At 39.1% G+C, this 17,403-nt stretch overlaps 1 protein-coding gene and 1 pseudogene across 6 annotated transcripts in view; one reads left to right on the forward strand and one right to left on the reverse strand.

The window, feature by feature from the left end:
- The window catches only part of RAPGEF6 (Rap guanine nucleotide exchange factor 6), a 227,900-nt gene that overhangs the window by 184,766 nt on the left and 25,731 nt on the right, over positions 1 to 17,403 (reverse strand). For 4 of the 6 annotated variants that reach the window (XM_027547054.1, XM_027547055.1, XM_027547058.1 and 1 more), the window contains exons 2-4: positions 6,572 to 6,642; positions 5,547 to 5,603; positions 48 to 131 (exon numbers count right to left, since the gene is read on the reverse strand). In XM_027547054.1, coding sequence (XP_027402855.1) covers positions 48 to 131; positions 5,547 to 5,603; positions 6,572 to 6,642 — 212 coding nt within the window. Of the gene's footprint in view, positions 1 to 47; positions 132 to 5,546; positions 5,604 to 6,571; positions 6,643 to 17,403 lie in introns of those variants that run through there. The other 2 variants (XM_027547057.1, XM_027547056.1) reach the window with 2 other exon arrangements.
- Positions 6,651 to 7,815, forward strand: LOC113895637 (annotated as a pseudogene).

A 17,403-nucleotide genomic window follows, 5' to 3' on the forward strand; every position in this document is an offset into this window, starting at 1 on the left:
CGTAAACTTTGCCTATCAAATATACTAAGCAGCCAATGTAAACATACCTGCAAGGAGGCAAAACCATGGAGTCTTTCATAAGCACAGATCCAGAAAGCAGGATATACCAACATCTGGCAATAGTTTCTGAACTGTTTAAGTGAATAAATAGATGAGTAAATAAATATACATATTCACATGTATATATGAATTCAATACAAAATACAAAACATGAAAAAAATTTAAGTATTATTATAAGTAGTTAAAAATTAACAGTCCTTGGAAATTTCACTTGTTGCCAAAGGTTTCATATAGACCGTGTTCACATCTTACATAATAACTATCCTAAGATACAGGTTTCAGAAATATTTTTTTTGGTTCTTCATTATTAACTTGTATCAGTAACTTCCTATTCCTCATTTTTGTGTATGATCACCACATTTGATGAAGATCAACTCAAATATTGTACTAGATGTACATATTAAAAAGTTATATTTCTGATAAGTTTAACGTATATTAAGGACAGTATTGTTTGGAATTCACATTTATCAATGTTCCATCTTCATGTTCAACTATAATATGGGTCATAATGATCTACTTCTTTCACTTAAATTCTATTCTGACATGAAAAAATAAAATGTCTACCCAACCTTTCATTTTATGTGTTTTTGAAGGATAAAAAATATCAGATAACTTGAGTCCATCATCAGTTTTAGTTCAGTTAAATCACCAATGGAAACCCAGAATACCATTAGGTGTTAAGTTTATAATCTAATCATTTTGTCTTTCATATATTTTTAATTTACCATACCTGCAACTTCAATTAATTCCAATATGTAGACAATTCTAATTTTATATAAAAGAAACATTCCCTCTGAGCTGGAGAACTGTATATCTATCTAGCTATTGATATGTAAACTTGCATATATAACACACAACTCAACCTCAACATGTTCAAAATCTACCTATCATTTCCCTCAAGCTTGATTTTTTTCTAGGGTTCTCTGTTCTCAGTGAATAATACCATCTATCGTCTAGAAATCTAAGCGTCCAAACCATTCTACACAACACCCAGGGTGAGCTTTCCAGGTAAATCGTATTGCTTACCATGAGAAGGAAAAATTATCATCAACTTTCCAGAAGATATTTTAAAGTTCTTAATATCCCTCCCCTCTGTCTTCACTGAGGGAAAATACAAATGGCTGAAAATCTCCTACTTAAAGTTCTTTGTTTGGAAATTCCTTCGAATTCTTTTGAAATATGACTTTCATACAATCAAAAAGGAATTAAAATCAATAAAAGAAAAATTTGCCCAAAATCAACACAGAAGAAAGTTACGTTTAAATGCTACCACAAGTCTCCAATTTTTATCTCTTTACTGAAACAGTCACAGAGTTGTCAGTAAATTCTACTATAAATACAGGAAAACTCCTGATGTTCACTCCTAACACCAAGAGAGCCACGCCAGCTCGTCAATCAGAAAACGTTCAGACCTTGCAGAGAACCCCATCCTTCGAGCACAGTTTGGCAATGTATCTGATGAGTAAACATAAGGAAAGTGAAAGTTCTTTAACATGGGTCCACCTATCTCCTTTCTTTTTGCAAGTGAATAAATTTAAGAATAACCTAGCCTGGAGAAGAGTGCCACACATAATCTTGTCAGATCTTACTCCTGCAAAGGCTTCACACTGCTCCTAAAATAAAGAACAAAAACTATTAAAGTGGCTTCTACCTACCTCTCTCTAGATCTCGCTCTCCCCATTTCCTCCTCTCTGCTGGTGGCACTGAGCATAGTGGTTTATTTTCACTTTTTCTATCATGCTGCTTCCCAGTTAAGGTCAACTATATGCATTCTTTTCTCTGCTTCCACTAATCTCTGAATTTAAACTCTTTAATTTACACATTCATTTTTCTAAAAATTATTTGGTTTATGATTAGCCAGATATAGATTTGGATAATTCTTAATATTAATTTTAAACAGTTTAACTGAAGTATAATCTACAAACCATAAATTTACCACTTTAAGTATATGATTCAATGCTTTTTATGAAGTTGCAAAGGACTGTGCAAACATCATCAAAGGGAGACCCCTCGTGCCTTGTTTGCAGTCTATCCCTGCCCCAGGTAAACAATAATCTGCTCAGTCTCTACAGATTTCTATTTTGGACAGTTCATGTAAATAGAGTCATGTAATATGTGATGCTTCTAACTTACATCTTCCATTTAGCATAATTTGTCTGAGGTTTGTCTATGTTGTAGTATTTAGCATCACTTTATTCCCTTTTACTGACAAATGGTATTCCACTCACCAGATGCAGAGCATTTTATCTACCCATTCACTGGACAATTTCCAGTTTTAGGCTACTATGTATATTGCTACTAAGAAAGAACATCTGTGTACAGTCTCTGTATGCACATTTCCATATTTCCTTAGTAAATATATAAAAGTGGAATTACTGGGTTACATGGTAATATTTTAAGAAACTGCCAAACCATTTCCTAAAGTGGCTTTGTTGACACCTGGGATTGTCATATATCTGTACCACAAATATATGACAATCCCAGGTGTCAAAAAATCCTAATCAACACTTGTTATTGTCTACCTTTTTGACTATAGCTATTTTTCAAAATTTGTTTTTAATTGAAGTAACATTGGTTTATAGCACCGTGTTTCTATTTCTGTATATCCTATAGCATGCTCACCATCACAAGTTTACTTTCCACCCATTACCATACAGGTGATCCCCTTTACTCATTTTGAACCCCTGAAACTGTAGCTATTCTACTGGGTTTAAAGTAGTACCTCAGATTAACTTTCTGTATGTAAATACTCTGTACCATTTATTGAAAAAACTATGCTTTCCCAACTGAAATGGTTTAGTACCTTGAACAAAAATAAACCATTCACTGGTGGTTCCTTTTTAATACTCAGTTGTGTTATACCCACATTGTGTGCATATAGCTTAGCTACGTAGCTAGAGGTCCATTTTAAAAAAAAGCAGAGACTATTTATAAATATAGGAGTTTATTTCTGGGCTCTCAATTCTGTTCCATTTATCTATAAATCTATACTTTTCCTTGATAGCTCTTATGTATGTGTAGCTATCTTAATGAACTTTTTCTCCTCCATTACATGTTAAACTCATAAGGACAAATCTCAAGTCTTTTCACCATTCTATACCAGCCTAAGCATAATAAGAACAAACATTTACTAATAAGTTAATGAACCAACAACTGAACAAATAAAGCTATAAAAATCCCTATGAATCCAGAAAATACTTAGAAATAATGATAAATGCAATGTGCAATGAAACACTATAGTCAGTATCAGAAAAGGCAGAGGAACCAGATTTGCTAGACCACAGAGAAAGCAATGGAATTCCAGAAAAACATCTATTTCTACTTAATTGACTATCCTAAAGGCTTTGACTGTGTGGGTCACAACAAACTGTGGGAAATTGTTAAAAAGATGGGAGTACCAGACCATTTTACTTGTCTCCTGAGAAACGTGTATGCAGGTTAAGAAGCAACAGTTAGAACTGGACATGGAACAAAGGATTGGTTCAAAACTGGAAAAAGAGTATGAGAAGGCCATATATTGTTACTCTGCTTATTTAACTTATATGCAGAGTACATCATGGGAAATGACAGCCTGGAGGAATCACAAACTAGAATCAAGACTGTCACAAGCTGGAATCAAGAGCCAGGAGACATATCAACCACCTCAGATATACAGATGATACCACTTTAATGTCAGAAAGTGAAGAAGAACTAAAGAGCCTATTGATGAGAGTGAAAAGAGAGAGTTAAAAAGCTGCCTTAAAACTCAACATTCAAAAAACTAAGACAATGGCATTCAGTCCCATCACTTCATGGCAAACAGAAGAGCAAAAGTGAAAGCAGTGACAGACTTTATTTTCTTGGGCTCCAAGATCACTGCAGACCATGACTACAGCCACGAAATTAAAAGATCCTTGCTCCTTCTAAGGAAAGCCATGACAAACCTAGACAGCATATTAAAAAGCAGAGACATCCCTTTGCTGACAAAGGTCCATATAGTCAAAGATGATTTTTCCAGTAGTCATATATGGATGTGAAACCTGGACCATAAACAAGGCTGAGCAGTGAAGAATTGATGCTTTTGACTCGGTAGTGCTGGACAAGACTCTTGAGAGTCCCTTGGACTGCAAGGAGATCAAACCAATCAATCCTAAAAGAAATCAACCCTCAATATTCACTGGATGGACTTACGATAAAGTTCCAATACTTTGGCCACCTGATGTGAACACCCAACTCATTGGGAAAGACCCAGATGCTATGCTAGGAAAGACTGAAGGCGTAGAAAAAAAAGAGAAGGGCGTGGAATTACATGAGGTGGTTAGATAGCATTATTAACTCAATGGACATGAATCTGAACTAACTCCAGAAGACAGTGGGGGACAGAGGAGCCCAGCGTGCTGCAGGCAATGGGGTTGCAAAGAGTCAGATATGACTTAGCGACTGAACAACAACAACAAATCAGCTGCACACCTAAAATAAAAGAGGTCCCTGTTGCCAAAAACTATGAAAGAAAAACAGAGAAGAATTATCTTCATAATCTGAGGAAGCTAAAGATTTTGTGTTCTTAAATAGGACATGAGATGCACTACTCACAAGAGAAAAAAACAGAAAGAATCTCTTTTCTTCAAAAGACGCCATTAATAGAATAAAAAAAGCAAGCCACACAGTGGGAGAAGACATTTGCAACTTATGCACCCAACAAAGGACTTAGATATAGCATTCATAAAAATTTTATACAAATTGATAGAAGATAGCCCAATTAAAAAATGATCAAAAACATGAATCAAGATTTCAGAAAATAGCTATCCAAATAGACTATATGAATAGGAAAATCATTCATCATCACTAAGCAGGAAAACAAAAAATAAAATCATGATGAGATAACAAAATGAAATATATATTTTAGATTCTAATACTAGAATCTTCTAAATTTGAGCACATATATTTCCAATGCTTATTCCTAAGGAATATTCCCCAAAGTAATGAGTAAATAAGGGTACAAAAAGACATGAACAAAATATTCATAGAAACTTACTGTTTATGACAGGAAAAATACTGTAAACAACAGTATTTTTATTAGTAGTGGGAAAGATTTTTTCACATAATTGTATACTATAAAGCACTGAAAAAGAACAAATGCAAAAACATGGAAGAATCGACATCTGTGAGGTATATAAAGCCTGACCAAAAGGTTTTGTATGAATTTTTATATGAAATTCAGAGACAAAACTAATCTAAGGTGACAGCCATCAGAGCTGGACTATCTTTCCAAGATGGCTGACTGAGACCTCTGAAAAGCTAGTATGTTCTATATATTCACTGCAAAGTAGTTACACAGATGTATCTTGTTTATTAAACTTTACTGCACTTACTTCTTCCCTGAGCTCTATGTATATTTCACAGTTCAGGAATGTATTTCAATCTCTTCCACAGAAACTTTCAGAATCAAATGAATTTCCCTACTAACAGTCCAAAGTTTAAACATTGTTAATTAAGGAAATACTTACCAAAAAAGAACTTGATTGCCACTGTATCTCTCATAGCGTGCTCTTGCAGACATCAATCTAATGTATTTTTTAAAAAGTAAAAAATTTTAAATTATCTTAAATTGTTTTAATAATTGTTAACAGCTACCACAACAGAAAGTTATCAGATCTACCACTGAGTTTTTCACTGGAGTTTAAAAATATAAACATCATACACATACAAATCGATTTAATAAATACAAATTTGCTTACATTTAAAAATACTCTATTACTAACACTCTAGTTTTCAATTTTCTTCTTTCTTCTTGATACACTTATTTGATATATACTAACATCTGAACAATGTTACACAGAAAACAGAAAATAATAAATCCAAAACAATCATATTTTAGCAATTTGGCCCATAGCCAGAAACTTAAAAGAACAGCCAGAAAAGTTATGGTTAAGCTGGCCATTGGAAAGAAAACACAGTTTAACCAAAATTTAGGCAAAGTTACAACAGTTAGTACTTACAGCACTCAAAAGTGCCTTTACAAATATAATCACAATGATACAAGGTGGCAAGAGAGTGAACTCATTTTACAGAACAGAAAAATGAGGTTTGGAAAGTTCATGGGTACTGTCCATAGGAGCTTATACCCAATCAAGAGTCTTGCTCCTTCCACTTTAATATAATACCACATCATACCAAGTCCATCTTAAGCATTTTATATAATAAATATCAATACAAAATACAAAAAGAAAACAGTTCTGTTTTCTCTAGATAGCACAGATTGAGCACTGTACTTTGCTTTAAATATTCTCATTTAATCCTCAAAATGTTGTAACAAAGTTAATGTTGTTATCCCTATTTTATAGAAGACTAAACTACAGCTTAGATGTTAAGACTTGCTTAAGGTCCCATGGCTAAGAAAAACTGGAATGAGAGGGGCCAATTGCCATGCACAGCCTATAAAAAGCGAATGATTTGGCCCCTGCAACTATCTATCCGAACTCATTTGAATAAACCTCTTAGCACATGCTCTTAAACACAGCATCACACTTACCGAAGCTGATGTTCCCTGAGATTTGATAATATTTCCATTCCATGAAGATAAGAATAAATAGTATTTAAGTCCTGTAAAACAGAGAAGATTTTAGATTAGTAACTTTGAATACTTCTAAAAACATTTTCCCTGGTGTGATTCTGGCCTGTGCGGCTATTTTCCTCAACAATAGTTGTTTATTTCCGTCTGGCTTCTCTCCCATCTAAGTGCATGCCTCCAACCCACGGACATGAGCCCCTTGAGGCCCAGAACTCTCTCTTAGGTTGTGAACTAAAGGCTGACAAAGACTATCACTTTAAGGTGGATAATGATGAAAATGAGCACCAGTTATCTTTAAGAACGGTCAGTTTAGGGGCTGGTGCAAAGGATGACTGCACATTGCTGAAGAAGAGGCGATGAATCGTGAAGGCAGTCCAATTAAAGTAACACTGGCAACTGTGAAATGTCTGTATAGTCAAAGGTTTCCCTTGGGGGCTATGAAACACCACCACCTGTGGTCTTACAGTTGAAGTGTGGTTCAGGGCCTGTGTACATTAGTGGATAGCACTTAGTAGCTGTGGAGGAAGATGCAGAGTCAGAAGATGAAGAGGAGGAGGATGTGAAACTAAGTATATTTGGAAGGCGTTCTGCCCCTGGAAGTGGTAGCAAGGTTCCCCACAAAAAAGTAAAGTTTGCTGCAGATGAAGATGATAGATGGTGATCGTGACAAGTTTGATGAAGAAGCTGAAGAAAAAGCTTCAGTAAAGACATCTATATGAGATATTCCATCCAGAAAGGCACAAAAATTAAACCAGAATGGAAAGACTCAGAACTGTCAACACCAAGATTAAAAGGTCAAGAATCCATCAAAAAAAAAAAGAGAAAAAAAAATTCCTAAAACATTGAAAAGACCTAGCTCTGTAGAAGACATTAAAGCAAAAATGAAAGCAAGTGAACAATCCTGGGCAGTACTGGTAAATTAAAGCCAAAGATGGGGAGAGAGGAAAAAGAAAGACAAATATAGTCTAAACTGAGTATCAACAACAATCCAGACTGAAGTCTTCTATTTTAATCTCAATCCCCTTTCCTGATTGGCCACCCAACCACACCCCCTTCCAAGCTTGATCTCCTAAAACTCTTCCGACTGCTGTGATTCAGTGAACCTTACATTTTGCTTTCTATTATTTGTGCAACGGCCTCAATTCTGACCATGTTTAATCACCTTTGTATTTCCCTCGCTGCTCAATAAATATTTACTCAAAAAATTAAAAATATAATAGAAAGAAGAAAAGTGAAGTTGCTCAGTCATGTCTGACTCTTTGCAACCCCATGGACTGTAGCCTACCAGGCTCCTCCATCCATGGAATTTTCCAGTTAAGAGTACTGGAGTGGGATGCCATTTCCTCCCATTTCCTTCCCCAGGGGATCTTCCCAACGCAGGGATCGAACCCAGGTCTCCCACATTACAGGTAGACACTTTACCATCTGAGCCACCAGGGAAGCCGTGTGTGTGTGTGTGTGTGTGTGTGTGTGTGTGTGTGTGTGTGTGTGTGTGTGTGTGTGTGTGTGTGTGTGTGTGTAATGATATCCCACAATTCTGTAAGCTACAACTACTTATGACACAATTGTTACCATGGAAGAGTCACAAAAATCTCTGAACAACAGATGTGAAAAGGTTGAGAATTCCCTCAACTCATACAGGAACCCCTCCTCAGCATGGCTGACAAACAATGCCAGAAATCAAAAATTCATTATTTCATACCAAGATCTATTTCACTTCAAAACATATGTAGTATTTCTTCTTTAGTGACCTTCAAACATTTGAAAAGTTATCCCATCATCTTAAATCTTTTTTTTTTTTTTTAACGTCCAGATAACAGAGTCTCAGTATTTGCAGGTTCCAGATCTTTAAGCATCCTAATTGATCTCCTCTGTGGAGATGACTCTGCTCGTTCTTACTCCTCTTAAAATATGGCTTTCTTAAAAAAAAAAAGTCTCTTTCAAACAGACTGAAGGGGCTTACCAGGTGGGGTAGTGGTAAAGTACCTGCCTGCCAATGCAGAAAATGCAGCAAATGCAAGAGATGTGGGTTCAATCCCAGGTGAGGAGGATCCCCTGGAATAGGAAATGGCACCCCACTCCAGTATTCTTGCCTGGAAAATCCCACGGATGGAGGAGCCTGGTGGGCCAGTCCATGGGGGTCACAAAGAGCTGGACACAACCAAGCACTCATGCACACACGACACAGTGTTCTTAGTGAAGTGTTAGTCGCTCAGTTATGTTCTTTCCCTCTCTGAAAGAACTGGGAAATGTGTCTCTAGCCCTTATTCTGATTATTAGATATTAATAAATCCAGGTTAATACAGAGGTATAGTATAACCTCTGCCAAGTGCAATGGCATAGCAAAAGGAAGATGTGGAAGCAGGGAATATTCCTGACAGAACACAGTATTTTACCACAGAACGCTAGTGCACAGTAATTACAAAGCAGCTTAAATTCCTTACCAAAAAAATGTACCTCCTCATTTTCTTACAAGGAGTAATGTCTTTATAGCAAGGCAGACTGCTCCCAAACACCACCCTCCCTCTTACTGATACGTAACTATCCAAGAATTATCAGATGACAAAGAAAAAGAAGACATGACAGCTTTTCTCCCAACTAAGAAAACACGCAACTAGGACAAGAAGAGTCCTAAGGGAAAGGCGATCACGTCTGAGTCCAGAGATCACAGCTGCCAGGTAACATGATGGAGTCCATGACCACACATATCGCTGTTAGATCCTTAGCAAAATAAGAGTGAAAAAGATTTTTAAGTATCTTTTTTTAAAAAGAGAGATGAACAGATTAAAAGAGCAAACTGTGACAAATTAGTCTACAGACCTAAATAAGGTCTATAAAATTCTATAAGACAGCAGATGGAACAGTGATATGATAAAAAGTACTTTCAAAGAGGGCTACAAATGACAAATCTTATCCCATATGCTCTTTTGCAACAAGACTTTGTCACTCCCTCATCAAAACGGACAGCTAGGCACCCTCCCCATGGATCTGAGTTTGGTCCTGTAATTTGTTCTGATCCAAAGAATGTGGCAGAAATGAGGTTGTGTAACTTCTAAGATTCAAACACCCTGAGACCACCAACATTGTGAGGAAGCCCAAAACAGCCTCACTGAGAGAAAAAGGTACCAAAGTACCAGATATGTGATTCTTTCTGAGACCAGACCAGCTGAATGGAACTAAGAGAATGATCAAAGTCAAGGTTCTGTGGGGCAAAAGAAATAACCTCCCAGCCAAAACTTTCTGAGTTGGGATAAAAAGCAGAGTACTGGTACAAGGCTGGTTCACAGTGAGCTCTCACTGAGCCTGCAGACCCACCCTAATAGTCTCTCTCCACTCCCAAAGTTTATAACTAGATTTATACAAGTGGCAGTTAGAATAATCCTCACAAAGGATCCTGAGTAAAAGCTGTCATGGTGGAAAGGGCCAAGTAGAAATCTCTGTGTGCATGCACACTAAGAACTCGCTTCAGTCATTTACAACTCTGTGTGAGACCCTATGGACTGTAGCCCGCCGGGTTCCTCTGGCTGTGGGATTCTCCAGGCAAGAATACTGGAGTGCACTGCTGTGCCCTCTTCCAGGGGACCATCCCTACCAGGGATCAAACCTACGTCTCTTAGGTCTACCTGCACTGGCAGGTGAGTTCTTTACCACTAGCACCACCGGGGAAGCCCTCTGAAATTGCCCCATTCCCCCAGAACAAGACAGTACATAAAAGACAATATTGCTTATCCAAAGGGGCAAAGAAGCAAAGACTAATGCCACCAGTAAGGACTTTAAAGTATGCAGGGTGCTGGTACTTCCCATGTATAATCTGCAAAAAGCAGATAGGTCCTAAAAAATGACTACAGACTGCCAGACACTTAACCAAATTTAAGCCCTGGGCACAGCTGCAAGTCCCAAACATAATACTGTTGAAGGAACTGTTTAATTAAGCTTCGGGTGTTGATTTGGTCAATGTATTCTTTTCCATTCCAGTTACTAAAGTAAAAAGTACAAAAAACAGCAACTGTGTAGGATCGTATTAATTTACAGTTTTGCCTAAGGGCTATTTTAACTTTCTCAAGTTTCTGTCCTAATACAACCTGAAAACATCTAGACCACCTGAAACATTATATACATATTTTGCTGACTGGACAGAACCAACAAGAAAATAAGCAAGAGGTACCTGGTATTGTGGAGTCTTGGAGAACACACTCAACTCCAAAAAGTGAGATATTAATTCTATGAGGGCTCAAAGACCTGCAACTTTAATGTTTCAGGGGTGCAGTGGTCAAGAGCATTACAAGACATCCCCTCCAAAGTGAAATACAAACTGTTGAGACTTAAGCTTTCATTCAAGGTGGAAAAAGAGGGGCTGGACTTATCTTCCACCTAAAACAACAAAAGGTCATAATAAATAAATAAAATAACATTTTTCAAGAGAGGAAGATATCAGTTTAAAAAAAAGAAAAAAAGACGGTGACACTTGAGAGATGGGAAAAAAATGCCTGGTGGTGTCTTAAGAAGAGGGCTTCCCAGTGGCTGAGTGGTAAAGAATCTGCCTACAATGGGGGAGACCTGGGTTCGAGCCCTGGGTCGGGAAGACGCCTTGGAGCAGGGCAGGGCAACCCATTCCAGTATTCCTGCCTGTAGAAACCCATGGAGAGAGGGGCCTGGCATGCTACAACCCATAGCGTCACAAAGAGTCAGACACGACTGAAGCAACTGAGCACATCTTGAGAATTACCTGACCACCAGGGAGGAGAATGCAGCTGAAGTTTGCAGAGCAGGATAGACGAAGTGCATACTATACAGAAAAAAAGGATGTTCTGCAAACTTACAGAGGGTTTCACTTGAGTCTTAGGCTGAGTACCAATCATTTTAAGTACAGGAAGAAATTTCTGAATTCAGGGAAAGAATCACCTTAAGGGATTAGAGTAGTGATCCTCAATCAAGACTGATTTTGCTCCTTGAGTGACCAGTTATACACAACATACAGACCAGTTATGTCTGGAGACATTTGGGACTGTCATCATTTCTGAAGGGGTAGGGGAAGTGCTCCTAGCATCCACTGACTATAAGCCAGCTGCTGCTGCTGAGTCACTTCAGTCGTGTCCGACTCTGTGCGACCATATAGACGGCAGCCCACCAGGATGCCCCGTCCCTGGGATTCTCCAGGCAAGAACACCGGAGTGGGTTGCCATTTCCTTCACCAATGCATGAAGTGAAAAGTGAAAGGGAAGTCGCTCAGTCGTGTCCGACCCTCAGTGACCCCAAGGACTGTAGCCTACCAGACTCCTCCATCCATGGGATTTTCCAGGCAAAAGTACTGGAGTGGGGTGCCATTGCCTTCTCCGGACTATAAGCCAGAGATGCTGCTAAATATCCTGTGATGCCCAAGACAAAGCCTTCAGATCAGATCAGTCGCTCAGTCGTGTCTGACTCTTTGCGACCCCATGAATCACAGCACACCAGGCCTCCCTGTCCCTCACCAACTCCCGGAGTTCACTGAGACTCACGTCCATCGAGTCAGTGATGCCATCCAGCCATCTCATCCTCTGTCGTCCTCTTCTCCTCCTGCCCCCGATCCCTCCCAGCATCAGACTCTTTTCCAATGAGTCAACTCTTTGCATCAGGTGGCCAAAGTACTGGAGTTTCAGCTTTAGCATCATTCCTTCCCAAGAAATCCCAGGGCTGATCTCCTTCAGAATGGACTGGTTGGATCTCCTTGCAGTCCAAGGGACTCTCAAGAGTCTTCTCCAACACCACACTTCAAAAGCATCAATTCTTCGGCACTCAGCCTTCTTCACAGTCCAACTCTCACATCCATACATAACCACAGGAAAAACCATAGCCTGGACTAGACGAACCTTTGTTGGCAAAGCAATGTCTCTGCTTTTGAATATGCTATCTAGGTTGGTCATAACTTTCCTTCCAAGGAGTAAGCGTCTTTTAATTTCATGGCTGCAGTCACCATCTGTAGTGATTTTGGAGCCCAGAAAAATAAAGTCTGACACTGTTTCCACTGGTTCCCCATCTATTTCCCATGAAGTGATGGGACCGGATGCCATGATCTTCGTTTTCTGAATGTTGAGCTTTAAGCCAACTTTTTCACTCTCCTCTTTCACTTTCATCAAGAGGCTTTTGAGTTCCTCTTCCCTTTCTGCCATAAGGGTGGTGTCATCTGCATATCTGAGGTTATTAATATTTCTCCCGGCAATCTTGATTCCAGCTTGTGTTTCTTCCAGTCCAGCGTTTCTCATGATGTACTCTGCATAGAAGTTAAAGAAACAGGGTGACAATATACAGCCTTGACGAACTCCTTTTCCTATTTGGAACCAGTCTGTTGTTCCATGTCCAGTTCTAACTGTTGCTTCCTGACCTGCATACAAATTTCTCAAGAGGCAGATCAGGTTATCTGGTATTCCCATCTCTTGAAGAATTTTCCACTGTTTATTGTGATCCACACAGTCAAAGGCTTTGGCATAGTCAATAAAGCAGAAATAGATGTTTTTCTGGAACTCTCTTGCTTTTTCCATGATCCAGCGGATGCTGGCAATTTGATCTCTGGTTCCTCTGCCTTTTCTAAAACCAGCTTGAACATCAGGAAGTTCACGGTTCACATATTGCTGAAGCCTGGCTTGGAGAATTTTGAGCATTACTTTACTAGCCTGTGAGATGAGTGCAATTGTGCGGTAGTTTGAGCATCTTTGGCATTGCCTTTGTTTGGGATTGGAATGAAAACTGACCTTTTCCAGTCCTGTGGCCACTGGTGAGTTTTCCAAATTTGCTGGCATATTGAATACAGCACTTTCACAGCATCATGTTTCAGGATTTGAAATAGCTCAACTGGAATTCCATCACCTCCACTAGCTTTGTTCGTAGTGATGATTTCTAAGGCCCACTTGACTTCACATTCCAGGATGTCAGGGCAAAGACTAATAGAGTTTTGCCAAGAAAATGCACTGGTCATAACAAACACCCTCTTCCAACAACACAAGAGAAGACTCTATACATGGACATCACCAGATGGTCAACACCAAAATCAGATTGATTATATTCTTTGCAGCCAAAGATGGAGAAGCTCTATACAGTCAGCAAAAACAAGACCAGGAGCTGACTGTGGCTCAGACCGTGAACTCCTTATTGCCAAATTCAGACTTAAATTGAAGAAAGTAGGGAAAACCACTAGACCATTCAGGTATGACCTAAATCAGATCCCTTATTTTTATACAGTGGAAGTGAGAACTAGATTTAAGGGTCTAGATCTGATATATAGAGTGCCTGATGAGCTATGGAATGAGGTTCATGACATTGTACAGGAGACAGGGGTCAAGACCATTCCCATAGAAAAGAAATGCAAAAAAAGCAAAATGGCTGTCTGGGGAGGCCTTAGAAATAGCTGTGAAAAGAAGAGAAGCGAAAAGCGAAGGAGAAAAGGAAAGATATAAACATCTGAATGCAGAGTTCCAAAGAATAGCAAGAAGAGATAAGAAAGCCTTCTTCAGCGATCAGTGCAAAGAAATAGAGGAAAACAACAGAATGGGAAAGACTAGAGATCTCTTCAAGAAAATCAGAGATACCAAAGGAACATTTCATGCAAAGATGAGCTCGATAAAGGACAGAAATGGTATGGACCTAACAGAAGCAGAAGATATTAAGAAGAGATGGCAAGAATACACAGAAGAACTGTACAAAAAAGATCTTCACGACCCAGATAATCACGATGGTGTGATCACAGACCTAGAGCCTTAGAATAAAGAATTCTCTGCACCAAAACAATAGTTCTGAGGTTGAACAATACCCAAAATTCACACTGGGACCAGAAGAGCTGCTACTCCCATCAAGGAGACTGAAAAAATCCCGTAATTCAGAACACATTTAGTAGAATCCTCAGGAGCCTTTGGATTCACTATTGGGGCAAAATTAATGCCTCACTAAATGCTACTCTGGTGCTATACAGCATAGTTCAAAAAACAGCCCCAAAAAGATCAAAAGAATTTCCAAATTACTTAACTCTGCCCCAGAAAAATATTTACAAGAAATAAAAAGTACCTAGCACATAAAAAAGTAAACTTCACAATCTCTGGTAGTCCATCAAAGATCATCAGGCATGCAAAGAAATAGGAAAAATGACCCATAATGAGAAAAAAAAATCACCTTGGTAATTATCAGATAACAGAATTCATACAAAAAGACATTTAAAAACTTATTAAAAGTACACTCCTTATATTCAGGAAAATATAGAAAAGATTAACCATATAAAAAGGGGTATTAAAAAAACTCCAGGACTTCCCTGGTGGTCCAGTGATTAAGAATCTGCCTGCCAAAACAAGGCAGATGGGTTCGATCCCTAGCCCTGGAAGATTTCACATGCCATGGAGCAACTACTGAGCCACGATAACTGAGCTCAGGCTTTAGAGCCTGTGAGCCGCAACTACTGACGCCTGTGCACCCTAGAGCTGGTGCTCTGCAACAAGAGAAGCTGAGGACCACAACTAACGAGCAGGCCCCACACGCCCCAACTAGAGAAGGCCCAAGTACATCAACGAAGACCCAGTGCAGGCAAAAGAAATTAATTTTTTAAAAAACCATGGGGGAAGAAAATCAAAATGGCAGATTAGGAGGAGTCTGAACTCACCTCCCCCAAAGAACACATCAAAAATATATATTTACATGGGAACAATTCTCACTGAAAACAAACTGGAGACTGGCAGAAAGGCTCATACAACCAAGGCTGTAAAGAAAGATCCACATGAAGTCAGGTAAGAAGGGAAGAGAAGCCATCAGGTCAAGACCTGAAACACAAATTGGGAAACCTAGCCCTGGAGTCCAGCACCAGACAGATAAGTCCACATGGCTGGCTAGAAGACCAGTGGGACTAGCAGGGGGTGCCGTGAGAAATCTAGACTCTGCTAGTGAGGAGCACGTACATGCTTGCTTGCTTGCTCTCAAAACAAGATGGAGAAAGCAAATGAAAATGTCAGGCACTCCAGCTGGCTTCCTACATTGGTCCCAGAGTGTACCCTGGCCCATGCTGGGGGCAATTTCAGCCCCTCTTGCTCCACAGAACGGCTCCCCACTAGGGCAAAGGCTGACACTGCCAAGTAGATTAAGTCACTGTGACAGAGTCAGTTCAGACCCAGCACTGCATCTGAACGGGGTGAAGACAATCATTACCGGCGTTTGTGGGGACAGAAGGTCAGAAGCCGCCTGGAACTCCAGTGTGCTGGGACTGCCCCAGCATGCACCTGGACCCACACTGACTGCCCACTCGTGCTTCAGCACTGCTACCCTCCGGGGTGAAAATGCCAAAGTTGGGAGGGATGAGACACATGCTTAGAGAAAATGGAACCAGCTCAGACCTAACCTTCAGCACTTCTGCTTCAGTACCTTGGAAACTTGGGAAAAAAGATGCCCACTCTTGGCCCTTCTATTTAACCTAGTATTGGAAGTCCTAGGCACAGCAACCAGACAAGAAAAAAGAAATATAAGACTAAACTGGAAGAGAAGAATAACTGTCTGCTATCTGCAGATGGCATCATACTTTATACAGAAAACTCTATAAAGGTTCCACCAAAAAACTGTTAAAATAAATGGATTCAGTAAAGTTGCAAGATACAAGATCAACATATAGAAACCTGTTGCTTTTCTATACACTAATAATGAACTACTACAAAGAGAAAACAAGATAAACAATCACATTTGAAACTGCATGAAAAGAGTAAAATACCTAGGAATTAACTTAACCAAGGAGGTGAAAGGCCCATACATTCAAAATCATAAAACACTGATAAAGGAAACTGAAGACAATAAAAAGAAATGGAAAGATGTTTTGTGCTCATGGACTGGAAGAACTAATATTGTTAAAATGTCCATACTACCCAAAACAATCTACAGATTTAATGCAGTCCCTATCAAAACAACCATGATATTCTTCACAGAACTAGAACAAATAATCCAAAAATTTTTATGAACTGCAAAAGAACCTGAATAGCCAAAGCAATCTTGAGAAAGAAGAACAAAGCTTGAGGTATCATGCTCCCTAACTGCAAACTATACTGCAAAGTAACAATAATCAGAACAGTATGGTACTGGCTCCAAAAATAGACACAATAGATCAAGGAAATAGAATCGAATTTTGGGGTTAGAGAACCCAAAAATAAACCTACACACCTATAGTCAATTAATCTAAGTCAAAGGGAGCAAGAACATACAATCGGGAAAAAGACACTCTCTGCAATAAACTGTGCTGGGAAAACTGGACAGCTACATGTAAAAGAATGAAATTAAAACATTTCCTCAAACCATATACAAAGAAAAATCAAAATGGATTAAAAACCTAAATGTAAAATCTGAAACCATAAACTCCTAAAAGAGAATATAGGCAGAACACTCTGACTACAGAACACTCTGTAAATCAAAGCAATAATTCTTTTGTATCTGTCTCCTAAAGCAACAAAAACCAAAGCAAAAATAAATGAGACCTAATTAAACATTCAGTTCAGTTTAGTTGCTCAGTCGTGTCCGACTCTTTGCAACCCCATGAACCGCAGCACGCCAGGCCTCCCTGTCCATCACCAACTCCCGGAGTTCACTCAAACTCATGTCCATCCAGTAGGTGATGCCATCATTAAGAGTTAATAAAAAACTTTCTATTTTGTACTGGAGTACAGCAGATTAACAATGTTGTGATAGCTTCTGGTGAACAGGGAAGGGACTCAGCCATACATATACATGTGTCCATTCTCTCCCAACTTCCCTCCCATCAGGCTGCCACATAACACTGAGCAGAGTTCCCTGTGCTGTACAGT

Source organism: Bos indicus x Bos taurus, chromosome 7 (assembly GCF_003369695.1).
Source record: "Bos indicus x Bos taurus breed Angus x Brahman F1 hybrid chromosome 7, Bos_hybrid_MaternalHap_v2.0, whole genome shotgun sequence".
In the NCBI taxonomy this organism is placed as follows: Eukaryota; Metazoa; Chordata; class Mammalia; order Artiodactyla; family Bovidae; genus Bos; species Bos indicus x Bos taurus.